The 19,308-nt window shown below is 31.3% G+C and overlaps 3 protein-coding genes across 7 annotated transcripts; all 3 read left to right on the top strand.

Moving 5' to 3' along the window:
- Positions 2,158 to 3,993, top strand: LOC109326412 (glutamic acid-rich protein-like). Its single transcript, XM_019559096.1, has 5 exons — positions 2,158 to 2,432; positions 2,586 to 2,723; positions 2,975 to 3,068; positions 3,351 to 3,413; positions 3,781 to 3,993. The coding sequence occupies exons 1-5, from the start codon at positions 2,158 to 2,160 to the stop codon at positions 3,874 to 3,876; spliced, it is 666 nt and encodes a 221-aa protein (XP_019414641.1). The 3' UTR covers positions 3,877 to 3,993.
- LOC109326105 lies at positions 5,982 to 9,046 on the top strand. 4 transcript variants are annotated; one of them, XR_002105214.1, is made up of 5 exons: positions 5,982 to 6,072; positions 6,806 to 7,801; positions 8,341 to 8,377; positions 8,490 to 8,558; positions 8,698 to 9,046. XR_002105214.1 is itself a non-coding variant. In XM_019558770.1 (4 exons), the coding sequence occupies exons 2-3, from the start codon at positions 6,948 to 6,950 to the stop codon at positions 8,375 to 8,377; spliced, it is 891 nt and encodes a 296-aa protein (XP_019414315.1). In that variant the 5' UTR covers positions 5,982 to 6,072; positions 6,806 to 6,947; the 3' UTR covers positions 8,491 to 9,046. The 4 variants fall into 4 exon arrangements, 3 of the variants coding, with proteins under 3 accessions (XP_019414315.1, XP_019414314.1, XP_019414313.1); XM_019558770.1 differs by having other exon boundaries at positions 8,491 to 9,046; XM_019558769.1 differs by lacking the exon at positions 8,341 to 8,377 and having other exon boundaries at positions 8,490 to 9,046.
- Positions 10,365 to 16,246, top strand: LOC109326661 (protein KAKU4-like). Of its 2 annotated transcripts, none has more exons than XM_019559387.1 (12): positions 10,365 to 10,772; positions 11,379 to 11,475; positions 11,680 to 11,792; positions 11,869 to 12,005; positions 12,155 to 12,328; positions 12,692 to 12,962; positions 13,112 to 13,194; positions 13,331 to 13,358; positions 14,302 to 14,371; positions 14,566 to 14,651; positions 14,734 to 14,833; positions 15,580 to 16,246. In XM_019559387.1, exons 1-12 carry the CDS (start codon positions 10,505 to 10,507, stop codon positions 15,929 to 15,931), a joined length of 1,779 nt encoding a protein of 592 aa, XP_019414932.1. In that variant the 5' UTR covers positions 10,365 to 10,504; the 3' UTR covers positions 15,932 to 16,246. The 2 variants fall into 2 exon arrangements, with proteins under 2 accessions (XP_019414932.1, XP_019414931.1); XM_019559386.1 differs by having other exon boundaries at positions 11,680 to 11,795.

Raw genomic sequence — 19,308 nt, 5'->3', positions numbered from 1 at the left:
ACACGTCTTTGTCGTAGCTAATGACCAAGTCCAACAATTAAATGTGAACAATATATTGTTGACATAAAATCCGTTGAAAAAATAAATAAAAATATCAAATATGAAGATATCCTATGAAATTATTTGTTTGACCACTTTAGTGACTGAAATTTAGAAGTTAAATTAATTACAAAGGCAAGTGTCCTGATTTGTATAGTTTATGGTGAATGATTTTGAAAATTAAAATGATAATAACAAACATATTTTCAGTAAATAAAAATTGATTTTTTTAAATGAAAATAGAAAATAAAAACAGAAAATATTTCTTAAAATCAACCATATCCTAAGTTGTTCTTAACTACATGGGGAATGAATTGATTTTTTTTAACCATGTATTAAATACTACTTGATGGATCTTTACAATAATTTACATAAGAAAATTGAATTGATGGCTCAATATTATGCAATTTCCCAAGGTTATTTCTTGTGAAAATGAAGATATAAGGAACTCAAACTTAATGGTTTGTTTGTGAGATACGAGGAAAAAAGGAAGAGATGGATCAAAAGGTTAAAAAGAAAGAGGAAGTGGAAAGAAAAAAAAGGTAATGTCTCCTTTATTTGCGAGTATGAAATTTGAAATTATGATGAAGTGATAAACTAATGATAAGATAAGAACGTTTATTTTATTTTTTCTTTAAAAATGTAATTAACAATGAAAAATAAACAATAATATATAATTATATAATATTACTAAAAATGTTTATGTATTTTAACTTTATCTCCTTCATCTAACTCTCCCAAACAAAAAGAAAACTTTCCAAAGTTATTACTTCCTTTCCTCTCCAAAACCACATTCCCAAATAAAGCCTACAAGGATTAATTATTATTCTTAGTAAACTCAAAAACATCTAAATCATCATTAGTACCCACTTCTTAAAAGGTAGAGTAGAGTTGTAGTATTTTTTTTTAAATGATCATTAGTTCTCATTAATCCAATATAAATGGGTAAATATTCATTGCTTTTTGGATACACTTGGTTACCTAAACCTCTCATATATTTTAATATTATTTTAATTTTTTTTTACATTCTTATCTAGTGTTGTAAGTGATTTTTGTCACATTTCCACATAAAAACATGAGAAAAAATGTACACATTTGTGGGTATAAGTTTTATACATTATTACTATATTATCTATCATTCATATTTAATTATCATTGACTTTTAAGAAATAGTTCAGATGAATTAAAATGATATAGTGATTGTCTACAAATGTTTATACAGATTCTGTATAGATATTACACTTTAAAATTATTTTATACTGTCTATTTTATATCACTCCATTTATTATTGATGAAAAACAACAAATTCATTAAAAAAATGATAACTTATTTTTTTAATGAAATTAATTTTATTAACGAGATGATTGTTTTTTACTGACATCAAAGGAAGTGTTACGAAGTAGTGGGTTTTATATTTACTATTCAACTTAGGTGTTGTATTTCGGGTTAAGAAATTGTGAATTTTGCAAAGCTAAATATCAAGTATAAGTAACAAAATTTAATTAGTGTTTAGAATGATAAATTCAATAATATAAAATACAAAAAAAATGTAGTTTTAAAAAAGTGAGATTTAAAATTAAAATAATTGATCTCTTATCAGTCCACTAACCGAACGGACTAAACTCAATTTTATTTGGTTAGATTTAAATTAGTTGTAATTGACTTAAAAAGGTTTAAAAATTCAACTAAACTAATATTTTGTTGGGCCATATATAATTATTTCTCCTACTTTTGACTATCTGATGTGTGAAACAATTAAAAAGAATATGTTAGAAAAATTATGTAAAAGAATTGAAGTATTTCATCACTTTATCTTGTTTTGTTGTTTTTTCCTTTTGGTGTACCAAAAAAAAAACATCAACAATTTTTCTTTCAATCCTTTGTTTACTTGCAATATTTTAAATTTATAATGATGGTTTATTTAATTATTTTGCTAATCATTTTCAAGATAAATAAACAATCCAAAAAATATAAAATGAATATTTGAAGTTGTATATTTAATCTTTTAAGAGTGAACATTTTAAGTTTATTCACATCAACAATATATAATATGCACCAACTAACTTAACGGTAGTGTATTTGATTCCGAGTGAAGTGAAGAAAGAGAGAAGAATAGAAATGGCGAGAATGAAAATGACTCTTACGGTTGCTGAGAGGAACAGACGAAGGGAACAAGCACCACCCAGAAACAAAAACACCAAATTTGCAAAGCGATCCATTCCTACAACTTCAAACCCAATTAAGAAACGTCGCAAACAAGATGAACAAGAATCAGAAGAAGAAAGCCATGTTCCAAGTCAAGAAGAAGAACAAGAAGTAGAAGAAGAAGAAGAAGAAAATGTAGATGTAGATGTAGATGAAGGCCCTTCTTCCTCAAATCCTATAAACAACTCGTTAATAACTCTATCTTAGTTATACTTTCTTGATTTCATGCATGCATGCATATGCATGCTTCGTTTTCTATATCTTAGGGTTTTTTATGCTTTCATGCATGCATGCATGCATTCTTTATGCTATAGTAATGAATAATATCTTTATGTGAGTAGAAAAGGAAAGCAGAAAATGGAGCAACAAGAAGATGATGATGATGATGAAGAAAAAGAAGAAGAAGAAGATGATGGAGAAAGTGACAAGGAACCTTCTTCTTCCAATGCCAATAACACCACTATCATCATAGAACATTCGTAAGTAACTATGTTTCATATCTTGTAATCATATTGTTTTCTCTATTTTATGCTGCAACCCATTCTTCAAAGATGAACTCATTGAACAACAATCTTTAAGGGGTGAAGATGATTATATCATTAATTTTAAAAAATATAAGACTTTGGAGTTTTAAAAGTAGTTGGTATTTTTGTTTATTTTTGTTATCTTTATATATTTGATGCATGATTGAAATTCTTCTCTTTGAAATTCCTTGTTTTGTTTCCCTTAGTGAGAGAAAACTATTCAAGGATAAAGCCCAAGAAGTTAAACAAGCTTTGGAGGAGGCACTTCCTGGCATCACTATCACAATAAACTCTAGAAAGGTATCAATTTTCAAATGGAGAATTCTATAATTGGTTAATCTTTGAGCCAGAATCATCATTGGAGACAAAAATGTTGTGACAAATAAGGCAAAAAAAAAACAAAAGATAATGATAGTTATATACAGTTTAAGACCAATTTAATGAGAACTTTTCAACTATCCAATAGTTCAATGATTTATAAGTTTCATATGAAATATATTATTTGATTAATGTAACTACTTTATTATTGATGAATAGATTGATTGATCCAATTTTGACCCCTCATTCTTTTTACATGATCAGCTAAACAAATTAGGTAGCTTTGATATAGAGGAAGAAGGAGGTGAGAAGTTTTGTAGTCTCAAGGTAAGTCGTGATTGAAACTTGTGATATCGAAATTATTAATCATCAGAAAAAATAGAGATCTTCTCTAATACTGAAGTGTTTAGTATCAGATTTATATAGTTATATGTGATTCCGAAATTTTTTATTGGTCCAGAGTTTAAGTTGATTTATTATGATTGAAGTTGCTATATTATGAATTTGTTTTAAGTATCGACTTCCTTAATTAATATTTAATATATTATAAGTCAGGCTTAGTGTTAAATTGGAAGTTGTCAACTTTTCATGTTAAATTATTAACCTGCTAACAGTTTTGCATTTTTGCTTGATTATTTCTTGTGAATCTCTTTAAGCTAAGGTTTAATATTAAATCCCTCCATTTTAATTTCAGGGTATGAAGTCTCCATTTAAACGATTGAAGGAACTAGACGTGGAAAGGGTTGTTTCAGATATCACTGACAAGATATCAAGCAAGAATAATTCTTAGATTTTTAGGCATGGCTTTAAATTGGTTCAAGTGGTAAAAATCATACAACTGAAACCTTATAATAATTTCTTTGTTAATAATGCATGAGATTTAAGACAAACATGTTTGGAATACTTAACTATTGATCAACATTGGCAATTAGGGCGACCCTGTCCGTCCTGCCCATGTCCACACAATGTCCACTAAAATTAGGACAAGTATAGGCATGCCCGTTGTAAAATAGGGCATGAAATATTATGCACTGCTCGCCCTAAACATGGGCAGGCAGACTTGCGGCCGCCCTAAATTAAAAAAACTAAAAATGACATAGTACTTTAGATTACTTGAATACATAGTGTGACAGTAAGATTAAAAACACAAAACATAATATCTTGTTTTGTATAAACCGGACATGCATTTATTTGGTAAGATATTATATTTTGGAAAATTGTTTAATGCACTCAAGTGGTGAGAACATTTGTCATACTTAACCCATCAAATTTCTTATATTAGTGTTCATTGATGCTCATAGATCGCCCTGCTTGCCCATTTGAAATGCCCATGAGCGAAAATGACATGTTGGGCGGGCATTTTAGGGCGGATGGACATAATTTTCATACCCTGCCCACCCAAAAGTGCGGGCGGACCCATGGGCTTTGTCCAATGACAATTAGAATCAATATAGGTGATGTAAAAATTAGTTCATGGTGTTTAAAGATGTGATATTGTGATGATACACTTACCAATATGGATTAAATATATATACGCTGATGGTGTGTAAATGTTTTTTACTCTTTTAATCATCTATCATTCATATGTTAATTATTATGAACTTCCAAATAAAAGTAATACAAATCAATAGTGAATGATTGGATAATGTCCGCTTAAATTTAATCTATGTAGAGTTTAAAAGGTCAAAATAGTTGAAGTTGTAGAGTTTATATTGGGACAAGAAGTGTACTTATTTTCTGTTCCAATTTTTTTAAGAAAAGACATATATATAATTGATAGTGTAAAAGTTTTTTATACCATCACTATATTATTTACCATTTATTTTTAATTATGGTTGACTTTTCAGAAAAAAGTAATCCAAATAAATGGTGAATGATACATTGATTGTTTGATTTTTTATGTTTGATTTTTTCATGTTATATTATATATCTTCATATTTATTTATTACTCATGTTGTTCAATCAAGTTAAGTAGTTTTAACTTTTATACCATATGTGCCTCTTTTGTTGACTTTGACTAGGAAACACTTCAGATATTTAAATTTTGTCAATTAAAAATACTTATTTAAAATGTCAATTCTAGAATGGTGGTGACATAAAAATATAAGATACACATTACTAACATGATCCTAATCAACTCATGTTAGCAATCTCATATATATATTATATATATATATATATATATATATATATATATCATTCAATTATAATATACTTTTATTCAGTTAAGATTACATTCAACTATAATATAATTTTGTGTATAGTGTAATATAAATTATTGTTGTTATTATTTAGTGATACCTAAATAAATAAAATTGTTATTATGGAGCAAGGAGTTGGTGAAATGACACATAATAGATAAATAAGACATTGATCTAATTATGTAAGAGTATTACAATGCTAATAAAAAATTACTTGTACTGAAATAAACACGTTTTTGTTCAAGTTTATCTCTGAAAAGAAGTCATTTTTGTTCTTGTTTCACGATGATAAGCTAAATAAACTCATTATTAAAAACCGGAATAAAATTGTTACAAGAGAGAAATATGAATGTGTGGTAGTTTTAGGGGTTCATTTAATAACGAAAATATAATTACATAATTGAAAGTGATTTTAACTTGAGTTGTTTAAATTGTTAAAAAAAATGTAAACAAATATAAAATAATGAGTAAGATATATTTAAGAACAAAAAATATTAGATTTTAAGATAATTAAAATGTCAAATATTTAAGTAGTACGATACTCACACATCTCGAAATATCAAAAAATAATAGTTAAATGTTTGATTTCTGTTAACAACAAAGAGAGTTCCCAAAAATCCGAAATTGATTAGTTCTTATTTATCCCATGGTATTGAAAAGGGCATGAATGTCATTTAGGCGATTGTGTTGATGTTGATATGTGCAGAGCAGCCATAGAAGTGGGAGAAGGAAGAAAAGAAAGTGTCTCTACTCTTTCATCAATTCTCCTTCTTATTAATATTAAGGTTACTCTTCTCATTCCACTATTTTCTCACCCCTTTCATTTCTCTTTCTCTTTCATTTCTCTTTCTCTTTACCTAACTCACTTTTGGAATTTAGATTAACAAAAATTGTTCATTTTCGCTACGATTATATACCCATTTAAATCTTATAGGGATTAGTGGAATACCCTTTTGTTTCAACTTCATTACTCATATACAATATTTATAATCAGCTTCTTTATTTTGTTTATTTGTTAAGTAATTGTTGTGTACGCGTTTTACTCAGTTATTTATCTCTATCTTGTTCATTCTGTGATGTTATATTTATATTTATTGATTATTTTATTTAATACCCATTTTTTTGGTGATCCATTTAACTATTATTGTTAGGGTTAGACAGACATTTTTTCTTTTCATTATGTTCCTAAAAATTTCAGATTTTGATGAAATGGCATTTATGTAATTAAATAGATGAATTGTAGATGCTACCATTATGCTTTGGATTTTGGATCAGTCAGTATCTGGGTGCCTATTGATCTTATTTCATCACAATTTACAATTTGAACATATTTAGTAGCAAGATGTATCTGTCTTTTTTGATGCAAGATATTCTAGTTTTTTTTTTCAATCTGAAATTTTTTGGTTGGGTGATTTTATAAAACTGCACAGTTCCTTGCATCTGAATTCCAAGTATGTGCACAATTTGGTCAAGGTTCTAAGCTAGATTGTATCGTGCTTTTTTCCGGTTGCTATGTAGGTTACCAAGTTGTCATCAACAAAATCTGACAAGAGAACAATAAGATACATGTCATATAGTACTACTAGAGTACAGTTTTGATGTAAGTGACGTGCTTGGTTTCGGAATTTATGGTAGTGTAGCCCAACGTAGAGTAATCAGCATGGAGGATATTGTATTTGATACTAGTTGGGAAGATGTTGTCTGCCCCATATGTTTGGACTTTCCTCATAATAGTGTGCTCCTTCAGTGTTCATCTTACGATAAGGGGTGTCGTCCTTTTTTATGCGACACAAATCAATTGCACTCGAATTGTTTGGATCGCTTTAAAGTCGCATGTGGCATGCCGTCCATGTATGATGAAATTTCCCCAACATCTAATGCAACTTCTGTAGAGAGTAATGAATTGGTGGTATCTGATTGTCAAGGCAAGCTGACTTGCCCGTTGTGTAGAGGTGATGTTTCTGGGTGGATTATTGTTGATAAAGCTCGTGTGCATTTTGATGAGAAGAAGCGTTGTTGTGATGAGTATCAATGTAAGTTCATGGGAAGTTACATGGAGCTACAAAAACATGCTCAGGTGGAACATCCTCATGCTCACCCATCAAAAATCGATCCTGCCCGGAAGCTTGATTGGGAAAACTTTCAGCAGTCCTCTGAGGTCATAGATGTTTTGAGCACAATCCAATCTGAAATTCCGCGGGGGGTGGTTTTAGGAGATTATGTGATTGAATATGTGGATGACGATTCCGGAGATGAGTTTGAGGATTTCCCAGGAGATGAAGGTAACTGGTGGACCTCGTGTATTTTGTATCAGGCCTGCGGTAACTTCAGAAGATCCAGAAATAGAAGAAGGACGAGAGATGGTGATGCAAGTAGGGGTAGTCGGCATTCAAGTTATGATACTTCAAATTCTGATGAAGGTTCTGTAGAATATGCCGAGTATAGGCTAGATGAGACTGATGATGATTTTCTTAGTACAATTAGTCCCTCAGGAGGTAGCAGTGGTTTTCGCAGGTGATTAACACTTCTTTTATTCAGTTTTTTCATTTCTATTGATATCATGTCATGATTTTAAGGATTATTACTGAATTTATCTGAAGCTTACCCATCAAACACCCCGAGCAAGTGACTTTTTAGAGGATACGTCGTTAACATTGTTGCAACCAAATACATTACTAGACACGCCTTTAGGTATTCTGATGTGAAAAAGAAAACATCATCTCAACCACTTATTGATAATTAGCAATTCGATATGCTGTCATAATTGTTTGTACATTGCATAATAGCAATGTTTTTTCTATTATTCAAAAGATTTTTGCTTCTGTCTTTTGTTTTGCGATGGTTACTTTGTATAGTCATTAAGATGAGATGTCAACTGAATTTAAGAATTTACACATTATCATTTTCCCGAATTCAATGCGATTGGCAATCACTTTTGAGAGTGACCGAGTTTATTTGAAACTTCCATGGTTAGTGAGTGTACCCAAATAATATACAAATATTTCAAAACTCTTAGTGTTAGATCATGTATATTTTCCTGTCCCATTTCGCAGATCTCAGAGACGCCGATCTCGCTTCTTCGACAACTAGGTACATTTTGTTCACAAATAGCTTTCAGTGAATCACTATCATTTTTTCCCATACTGAGTCCCTATGTCTTTAAGCTGGCTGCTAATTATGAAGTTCTTATTAATTTTCTAAAGTTGCAAGCAGTATCTGAATTGATGGAAGCAGAATGATTAGAAGAAATCAACTGAACATAGAAAGCAGTGTTATCTCAATGCAAACTTATGTTACAACATGCAAAAGTAGATCATCTTAAATGCATTTGCAACAAGATAATCTCATTGGGCATTTTACAAATTCAACATTTCATGTGGTCTCATACTCAATGCTCAGGATTTGCTTAGCTTTAAGATTTAATTTGTTTTCTGAATATAAATGATGAAAGTATGGTAGCCATTGGAAGTTTATTAAACTTTTTGAAGTACTACAAAGGGTATCCTCTCACTCTTTTTAGGTAAGGTAATAAATCTCTTTCGGGGTATGTGGTTGCTCCTCCCAACAAGGGTCACTCTCAGCAATCGAACCTTCACCATTTGATCATTCTAAGAATCAAGTGGGACCTTACACCAGTGGACCAATACCTTGTCGGTGGAAACTTATCAATTTACTCATGTTCTACCATAATATTTTGCTACTATTATTATGCTCTGTTTTATTATAGGACAATGGACATTTCTATCTAATATTATTTTCCATGTACATATATAGATAATTTGATTATGATGTGTCAGGACTTAAAAGTAGGAATGTTTCTATGGTAATTGGTTATGATTTGGACAAGCTCTTTAAGGAAAAAATGTGATTTTATTGTTAAGAAAGTAAAATTTATTTCATTTTTTGAGGTGAAATTTGAGATTTATTTTTTAAATGTTTCAACAGTGTTTGAAGTTATGCAGAAATGCTTTTTAGATATGCACTAAACTCTAATATTAAAAATGGGAGCATATATGCTGTTCCACAAGTTGTACCACTGCATATATCACCAGTCTATGATTGATTAAAAAAAATAGTTTTAAATTAAAAAATTAATAATTAATAGTTTTGAATTTGTAGGACAGTACCTATTAAAAATAAGCACAAGATGTGCCTCATCTTAAGTACTTCAATTTTTTTTATAGATTTATTCTTTCATTTTTGTTGTTGGGTAAAGTCATAGGTTTGGATTTTGGTAATGCTAATCACTTTTTTTTATGTGTGTTAGGAACTTAGACAGGTATTTTTCGTTTGTCATATGCTAAGATACTAAATTATTTTGTTATGTTTTTAGACTATGATTATAATTTGTGAAATAATAATAACACATTTGTTTTCTCACAAAATGTCATTTCTATCTAATAACACATTTGTTAACGCTATAAAAAAAATACATTATTAATGTTCAACTCTTTCAAAATAAATATTTTTTAAATCATTGTTGGTATTCATTATTCAACAATTATATTTATCCTTTTTAACAAGTATTTGCTTCTATAGATCAATTTTCAACTTTTAACTTGTATGATATATGTGAGAGGTCTAAGTTGAGCTAATATTGGACCAATTCATTGTTGTTGTTATTATTAAAGGAATGAATATTTTATGTCTACAAGTATCTTCCATAAAATGTAATAGCTAGGAACATCTACCATTATAGTAGAGCCTAGCTCTTTTAATAGAAGTCAAACATATTGAACATTGGAACATGAGATATTGATAGAGGAATCAAACACAAATCAATTTGGGTAGATCTTCAGAATTACCAATATATCAAGAATTAATTTTTGAGAATGATACTTATTATGAGAGATAAATTAATGTCTTAAGATGTGAAAAAATATTATGGGTAATAAATACTAAACAAATAACACATACCAACCGAACGATATTTGTTGGGAGGAACAATTACGAACTCAAAAATATACCAGTTCTTTATGTAAAAAGTTTACATACCATTGATATGGAAAAAAAACAAATTACACATGAAAACAAAAAGGGGAAATAGAAAAGAACACAATAAACCGAATATAACCGCTACAACCATAAAATTCTTGTTCACAGAGGTTTCGAGTTACGAAGAACACAAGAGAAGAAGAAGAAGAGAAATAGTGAAGAAACAACTACTTTAACTGTAACAACCACTTTTCAATTCCTCCATTAACAACATCACTTTCCATGACTTCCATTCCTAATAGATCTCGATCTGGTGGCAAAATTGTCCGACCCCGCCGTACCTCCGCCGCAAGAGCCACCACCCCATACTCACGACCCTCTCCCGCTAACCCTAATTGGCTCTCCCGTTTTGTCATCTCTCCCACTCGCTTCGTTGCTTCTGGTGCTGGAAAGATTCTCTCCACTGTTCTGGATCTAGATTCTTCACCAACCTCTTCTTCCTCTGTTACTTCTTCTCCTCACTCTTCTGACACTGATTCCAACCATGCTGGTATGTTTTCTAAAGTATTCTAATTCCATTTACTATCTCAAGTTACAAAATTGCTGCACTTCAAAAACTAGGGTTTCTGTCTTTTTTTGTTTTCTCTGCCTTTAGAGCAATAAATTTAGGTTTTTTTGGTAGGTTTTATAGTGTATGTGGGTTAAATATGATGGTTAAGTGCTTAATTGGACTTGAGAAAGGTGAAATTATGAGTGTGTTTGGTTAGGGTTATTTGTCAAAATAATTAATTTTATTTTGAAGAGGGAAAAAAGTTTTTAATATATTTTGGATTTCTTAAAAAAATTATTCTTAGGAGATAAATTTTTTTTAGAGAAGCTAAAATTTCCTTTCTTGCAAAAAGCCAAAAACATTTACAGTATGAGAGATTACAGAAGCTAGAATCACTTGTCAGTCTTGTAACCTAATACAAAGTAGTTTCGGATTTTACATTAATCATTTCTACCAAAAAGCTTAAAGCATAACCAAACTTGCTCTACGTGAATGCATCATTGTATATTTTAAGCATGAGTATATATGCCACAGCTGTATGAGTTGTGCTTTAGGGCCTTGCGATTATCGCCTCCTAAAAATGAAGCTATCTGATGAATGTTGCAGAGGAGGAGGTTGCCACTTTTGATGATGAGAATGATGCTGGGAATAACAAGAACAAGCATTTCATTGAGCAACTAGTTATGCAAGAGACATTCTCAAGGTACTAAGAATTTGTTTTCATTCTAATATTTGCAGCATATATCAATGGGCTGTACTAATAGATGTGGAACTTGAGCAATATGTAATTGTACTACTAGAACTGCATTTGTGATGTGGTTCACAATGTGTTGAGTTTCATGGATGCATGAACTGTTTCTTGTAGTTGTTCAGTGTAAGATTCTAACAGAGCTTAATATTGGACCAGGGAAGAATGTGATAGGTTGATAAAAAGAATAAGATCAAGAGTTGTAGATTCTCCTGCCAATGATGGTGAGGGAGATAAGAGGCTAGGGGATATGCCCAACATGATTCTTGACAGTGGTATTCTCTACATTCAGAACTCTGTTTTAAATGCTTACCTTTACCTGACTCTGATTTTTTATTTACTTCTCAGATATAGCTTCACCTGATCTCTGTAATGCTGCTGTTATGGAGGCAAAGAAATGGCTTCAGGAAAAGAAGTCAGGATTAGATTCAAATTTTGATTTAGGTTATGGAAGTCGTAGTTTGAATTTGGCTACATTACCTCAAGTTAGTGACTTTTCCTTTCTGTCAATGAAATTGTGGAGAAAAATGCTATCTCCTTCCCATTCTCCTCTCTCCTCATTCAATATTTAATCATGGAATTACGATTTCACATTAATTATCTTCTCTTACCTATATTCCTTGATGGTATGTAGGCTCCCAATGATGAAGGATCACCAGTGGATTTGGCCAAGTCATATATGCGAACACTCCCTCCATGGTCATCTCCCTCCTTAGACCACATCAAGCCTCCAACACTTGCTGGAATTCAACTTTTTAAAGATGAAGAACCACATCTATTTGGTGGGAATTCTACATCATCCTCCAAGGTGCCACTGATGTGTTTATTTTTGGAAACCATGTATATTGATATTTCATTTATCATGGGCTAATATTGTCTTCAAACTAGTGTTTTTGCATTTATGTTATTGGCTTGTACTTTATGGGAAATTTGTTTAGATGGCGAGCCCCCACTTTTTGAACTGATTTTGCGATGAGTTAGTCAAACTATAAAATTTGTTATTTACTGAAATTCATGAAATATAACAAAACTAATGGAGATAGAGTACAAAGCAATTGGATATGAAGACATGAAGTAGATAGAAAATAATTCATGGAGTGATTGAGTTACTATATCCATATGTTCTATTTGCAAATTGACTCATTGTCGATGTGCTGATACTGGAATGCAGTTGAAAAAGGATTCTTCAGCTACTAGGTCATGGAGTATTCAGGATGAATTACGAAGAGTGAGATCCAGGGCAACAGAGGAGATGCTTAGGACACTTCCCTCCTCCAAAATTGATTGGTCCACGTTCTCTATGGAGTATAAAAATAATGTGAACTCTTCAGCTATCAAAAACACTGAAGCTACTTTGGGAGAGAAGAAAGTACACGATTTAACAAATTTTGTAGATGCATCTTCAAACTTGGCCAGAGGATTAGGTACTCAGGCCACTCCAGGTATGACACTAGTGATGTGGGAAGCCTACTGATTTATTGAGTATTCAGTCATAATATAGCTTTAATCGTAAAACCTACATATTCTTTACAATAATTATAATATACAATTTTGGTTGTTGAACACATTTAACTTTGATTTTGCCTTTCAGATTTGGAGAGTAAACTGGATGCATTCCTAACTGAATCTGTGCTGCCAGATCCTGCTAACATTAATTCTGAACAGAAGAATGAGGTATTCATCTGAAGTGAAATTTCTATAACAAGTGTATCTATTTTTTTCTCTCCTTTTCATTGTAATAAATGCAGGATTGTTTAAGAATGAAGCTATTTTATCTCTAACTTGGTTCTTTTTTCTTCATATTACCAAGGGCTTTGGAGCTGTTCAGCAAACCGAAGGTAAACACTATAATGACTATTAATCTGTTTCAACTGCACTAAACCACCCCCATCCCAAAGTACAAAAAAGAAATCAGATGTATATAGATGACTTCATGTATGATAGATCATAGTCACAGAATTCGCTCATACCCCCTGCGTACCACGAACCACTTCGTGAGTACCGATTCGCGGTTCTTCTGCGTTCTGAAACATGGTGGGTTGCGAATCAGTATGGTAAGGCATGACTGAGAAGAAGAAGAAGAAGAAGAAGAAGAAGGCAAAGAAGAGAGAGCAAAAAGGAGGTGGCTAACAAGAGAAGTGGGAGAAGTGCCAGCTGCTGTAGGAGAACTGTGGAGAAAGAAAACCCTAATCCAAGATGGGCCTTTTTTAGTTTATGTGGGCTTTATTTAACTTGCTGATATAAAATGGGCCTTTTTAGTTAGAAATATGTGGAATTTTATTATTTAAAAATGCTTATAGATTTATTTAATTGAACCTATTTAATTATTCATAAGAAAACATAAATAAGTTTGAAAAAATTGAAGTGTATGCACTAAAATCTAAAAAAACATATCAACTAAGTATACCCTGGCGTACCGTATATTTGATAGGGTAGCGTACCACGTACCCATTCCCATACCAAAGAGAACCACATATTATGTTACTATGTGATAGATAGTATGCCTAACTTGTTAGTCAAATATATAGAAGTGAAACAGTTTGTTAATCTCAAATGCTTAGATAAATCTTTGGAGACATAGGATTGGGCAATTGGACAAGCATCCTTCATTGTTATTTTAGAGCTGTGGTGTATGAAGGTTTTAACTGCTTACTTGCATAAATCCATTGTTCGTTTTGTTGTTACTGAACAAGCAGATAAAATGTTTGTTCATGCACATGGATTTTATACCCCTCATCCCCAGTATGTTTTACTATGCTTATGAAGAATTGTTGTACATAGGTTCACGAGATGAATGTGGAGGAATAACTACGTTGGGACAAAGAGAGGGGTTATCATATGATATGCGCAGGTTAGAATATTTCTTTCTTGTTAATACAATGACAGTTAGAAATTATGTTTGAGCTTGACTTTCCATTGTAGTGTCTATGATTACCAAGAGTCACATGTACAGATGTCTAGTCTACTTTCTGTGGAAAATCTGGCCCTGCATGTGTTTGGGATATTATTTATCCTCTAATTTTACAACCTTTGTAAATGTTGTAGGGATGATGTTTTTGTTAAAGTCAATGGCACCAATAGCACAAATGAAGCTAATGGTCAGCTAGACTCATTGGAAGAAACTGTAGAGGGTAAGGGATTTTAATCCCTTTGGCTATCTTATGATTAGAAAATACATTCTGTTTTTTATATTAATTCTTCCAATGAATGCAGCTATAAGTTTTAGAGTACATGATGGAGACTACTCAGAATTCAAAGAGAAGGTTGGAGCCGATAACACACTGGCAAATGGATTATCCCCTTCAGGGCTCAGGTAAATTTATGGTTCATTAGTTTTTTTCCCGTACCTCACTAGGTGGGAGCCTCATGCATTGGGCCACCCTTTTTTCACTAGTTTTTTTTTTCTCTTCTTGGTTGAATGCTCTCAATGTAAAATCTATTATAATGTATAACCTGGCTTTTAGATTTAGTCATTTAGCTACTGGTATAGCGTAAAATTGTGAGTTAATTATTTTTCTTACTGTCATCACAGTATGTGGGTCATTACTTATCACCAACAAGCTATGGTTCTCTCTTGACAACCTTGCCTTCTCGATTGCGAAATTTGGAATGATTTTTTTCTTGAAATATATATGGGGTTTTCTTGGTCTTCATCTCCCTATAATTATGGGATTATCCTCCATATCAGTTATTCTAATTGAGTTTTCTACTAGTCTTCTCACCTGTTCAAATCTTCTTGTGATTCAACAGTCTTTTCTTCAATAGTTGGCACTCCTGATTTCCCTTTAGTGCATTTGTTCTGATCTTATTTTGCCACACTTATCTTATGTGTGAGACTTCGCCACCCAGCATTCAACACCATGAAGCATCATCGGTCTTATGGTTGTGCGTGGTGGAATTTTCCTTTTAGCTTGCTTTTTACCACAAAGAACACCTGAAATATTCTTGCAATGTTTTCATCCACTCAGCTGTCTAGGAAAAAAAAGATTTATGTTGCTCCTGCCATTATCCCAACCGTTCAAGATAGCAAATTGATTCTTCCATTTTGTTGTTTGCTAGTTTATATGCAGGGGAGGCTATTGAACAAAATAGGAAGGCATTGGATAACGAGCCCAGTACAGTTGATTTAAGTCGAGAGAGGCCAGGTAAGGTTGTACTTGAACAAGGAACTTGTATGCTGTCGAGCGAATCTATAGAGGTGCCTGATATGATGGTAAATGACACTGATGCAGTCAAAGAAAATGACGGGGTTGCCTCTGCCTCACAGAACAGTTCCAGCATACCATATGAGGCCGGCCAACAAGGTTCAGAATCAGAGTTGGCAGCCACATCAACTAGTATTGCTAAGCAAAAGGGTAAAAGAATTACCACCAGATACAACAGAAGAGGCCGTGGCAGGAGAGTCCAATGATGCATGTGGTTTGTATTTTGTATTTGTATGTTAAATTAATTAATTGTAAGTTGTTACTTATAGCATAGAAAGTAGGGATTCTGCAGTGCAGGCCTTTTGTTGTGGAATCAATATTTACGAATATGAGTCCCCCTCTCCTCTATTTTTGTTTCCTCTGCTTTCATTTCTCCTGTTTGGTTATTATTACTTGCAGCAGGGAAATCAGGCTCCGGAAAAAAACTGAATGTATTTTGCTTTATAAGTGCTTAAATTAGCCACATGCAACATGCAGGTTTTTCATTTGCTGTTTCTTTAACTAAAAAGTTAATTATTTTACATTTATTTATTCTTCTCAACTCATTGCAAAAAATGGTGTGGTGGATTTCGTTTTGAATAATGGAGCTCATGGAATTTCTGCGTCTTGGAATGTTTTTCCGGTCGACTGTGTTATACACTTGTTTGTTGACTCTTCTGGTGCTGTGCATTAACATTGTTAGCTTTGTTTCATGTCTGTACTGTTGTTTTTTGTTTTTGGTTTGGTTTCACATGTAACCAAAAAAAATCATTAAAACTTAGTCAATCAATTAATCCATCCTAAGTTATTTTCACATTGCCCCATACTCATTCTAACCTCTCCTTAGTACACTCTTCAATCAAACATTTATCTTAGACTAAATTACACTTAGCCCTGTGACAAGTTGGTGATTGAAAATTTGACTTCACACTATTTGATGAATTACTTTTTTCCCATGCACCAATTTCACCCTCCAAGTTGGTTAACTTTACAAGACATACTACATGCTTTACTAACTCCTTCCCCAATAATAGTAGAACATGCAGAATCATGGCAACAAGTTACCTTGTGTAAAATAAGAGAGAAGCTCAGTTCATTTTTTTTGGAGTTTAGAAGTGGAATACATGTATGTAACTGTCTTTAGATTCATGAATGCTCCAAGTGTATGTTGGACACTAGCCAAATAAGCTGGTAAATTTGTTAGCTACTGTTTGTTGTCAATAAAATGTATGACAATATGAGATCAGGAACTCAATTTGGGACACATCACACATGGATGGTTGAGCTTGTAGGATATACTACTGCTTCTCATCCATGAGTTTTTTTTCTTTCCATATGAGGATTTTTTTATTCTTTCCAGACGATCGAAAAATAATGAAATAGTTAATATATTCAAGATAATTATGTATTTACAAAATATTATCTCAATTTATCCTATTTTATCATATCCGGGATGTGATATGGTTCAGAAAACCCCATTTTCTCATATTCACTTCCTAAATCCTGGCTAAAAACTTAAAATGAATTTCTATGAGAACATGAACTTATAGCTTCATTGCCAAAAGTGATTGCTTAAAGGCCAAATTACTATTGTACAAGATAAAACTCCATAACTATTGAACTTAATTTTCATGTCACAAGCCAGGAGACTTGATGTCTATTGGAAAATTCATTTTCCAAAATTTCAACCTTTTTTTAAAAAAAAAGACTTTTTTGTCCCAAAAAATCCCTTTTATTCAAAAACTCATATTTTCAAAAAGTCGCTTTTCCCAACAAAAAAAACTGTTTTCTTGTCATTAAGATTTTAGTTTCTAATTGCACTTTTGGTTATAGTTTTTATTTTTTGATGTGAATATTTATTCAAACTAATATACAAGTGAATATTCATTAAATATAATAAATGGATTTTTCAATCCATTATTAAAATTATATATTATATTATACCATTTAAAATTATTAACTTAAATTGATGTATTTAATTTGTTCTGGATTTGAATAGATTGAGAGTAATTTTGTCACCTAAATCATATCAATTAGCATCCATCATTTTCAACTCAAATTTGGCTAAGGATTTGAAAGTAAAAAGAATTCGTATGCAAACTAATGGAAATAAATTGATAGGTTTATAAATTGTTGTGAAATTTGGAAGGTGTTTATCAAATATTGATGGCAAGAATTTTGAAGAAAAAAATTAAACTCCTTTAGTGGGAAGAATATAGTAACCATTGTCAAATAGAAGGGATTAATTAAAAACAGCCTCTTAGTAGTTTTCCAATGGCAATCCAAATACAAGGTATGAAACGTTTATATAATGAAAATGAAACAAATTAGGTAAAATGCTTATGTCAAGAAAGAAAAAGTGAAAGAATAAAAGTACACAAACTAATAACTAAAACTTGGAAGACAAAGAAGGAAATAAGAAACCATGAGTAAATGAAAAAATGATCACATTTCCCACAAAAATTCTGTCTCTATGTCTCAAGCGAATTATATTACCACAATTAACTAAAAAAAGTGGTTTTATATTTTGTAAAATTGATACACAATAGGACATCAAATTTTGAGATGGGTAATCTCGATTTGATTACATGCCACAGCCCATAGACAAAGTTTCATTTTATATCTTAACGGCTAGCCATTTGAGCTATAGTGTGGGGTCATTGAAACTATAATATGCAACACCTTATACAATAAATTATGATAATAGAAATTTGATGACAATGACTCTCAGGGAATGTTGGTTTTTTGGAATTTGGACTGGTTAAGTCCTTATGTCACATGCATATATGCATACAAACCACAATGATATACTTTCAAAAAAAAAAAATGTATGCACTAATAATTTATGAGTTTTATATACTATTATTACATTATTATTATTATTGATTTTTAATTATTGTTGATTTTTCAGAAAATGTAATTCAAATTAATGGTGAATGATGAAGTGCATATATATAAATTTTTACGCACTATCAATATATACATTTTACGATCATATACTTTTCCAAATAATTTTCTTATGTAAGGTGAAATCAGATTATAATCATTTTAATTCTATGACTTCTGTTAACACTTACCAGTTACCACTATATTTATTAACAAATTATTAATGTGTAAGTACTTCTTAATAGTTTCTCCTGTAACAAAAGTTATATTCAATTTATTTAGAATTCTTAAATTAACTTTTTTACCTCAAGCCTACCGTTATGAATTAATATTTTAAGGTGTCGAGATTATTAAAATAAATTTATTTATTTTATTATCAAAACTTTTTTTCTAAATGTGACTTAGTCAAACCCCTAATTCCATGTTGGCAATTCAATTAGACTTAGTTGATTTGTTTATTAAAGATACACAATAATATTATTCTGATTACATAATTATGATGATTAAGTAATACCTAAATTGTACACTTGAGAAGGATGAATTTTGTATTCCAATTGCAAGCTTCTTTTTATTTTCTTCACATTCACATGAAACAAAAATGGTGATTTCATCAAATGTATTGTTTTCAATAACAATAAAAAATACTACATTTTTACAAAACCATTGGGTAGATATTCATTCCTAAGAATATTTGTTCAATCCTTCATTGGACATTAAA

Source organism: Lupinus angustifolius, chromosome LG14, assembly GCF_001865875.1.
Source record: "Lupinus angustifolius cultivar Tanjil chromosome LG14, LupAngTanjil_v1.0, whole genome shotgun sequence".
Taxonomy (NCBI): Eukaryota; Viridiplantae; Streptophyta; class Magnoliopsida; order Fabales; family Fabaceae; genus Lupinus; species Lupinus angustifolius.
Note: the sequence above shows the minus strand (reverse complement) of the source record. Positions and strands in the feature narration are given on the sequence as shown.

Coding starts and splice junctions, on each gene's coding strand:
- LOC109326412 (XM_019559096.1), top strand. CDS start 2,158: ATGGCGAGAATGAAAATGACTCTTACGGTTGCTGAGAGGAACAGACGA. Junction 2,433..2,585: donor TCAAATCCTATAAACAACTC/GTTAATAACTCT, acceptor TTATGTGAGTAG/AAAAGGAAAGCAGAAAATGG. Junction 3,069..3,350: donor TCACAATAAACTCTAGAAAG/GTATCAATTTTC, acceptor TTACATGATCAG/CTAAACAAATTAGGTAGCTT.
- LOC109326105 (XM_019558769.1), top strand. CDS start 6,948: ATGGAGGATATTGTATTTGATACTAGTTGGGAAGATGTTGTCTGCCCC. Junction 7,802..8,489: donor GGTAGCAGTGGTTTTCGCAG/GTGATTAACACT, acceptor TAATTTTCTAAA/GTTGCAAGCAGTATCTGAAT.
- LOC109326661 (XM_019559386.1), top strand. CDS start 10,505: ATGACTTCCATTCCTAATAGATCTCGATCTGGTGGCAAAATTGTCCGA. Junction 11,796..11,868: donor CAACATGATTCTTGACAGTG/GTATTCTCTACA, acceptor TTTACTTCTCAG/ATATAGCTTCACCTGATCTC. Junction 14,652..14,733: donor ATTGGAAGAAACTGTAGAGG/GTAAGGGATTTT, acceptor CAATGAATGCAG/CTATAAGTTTTAGAGTACAT.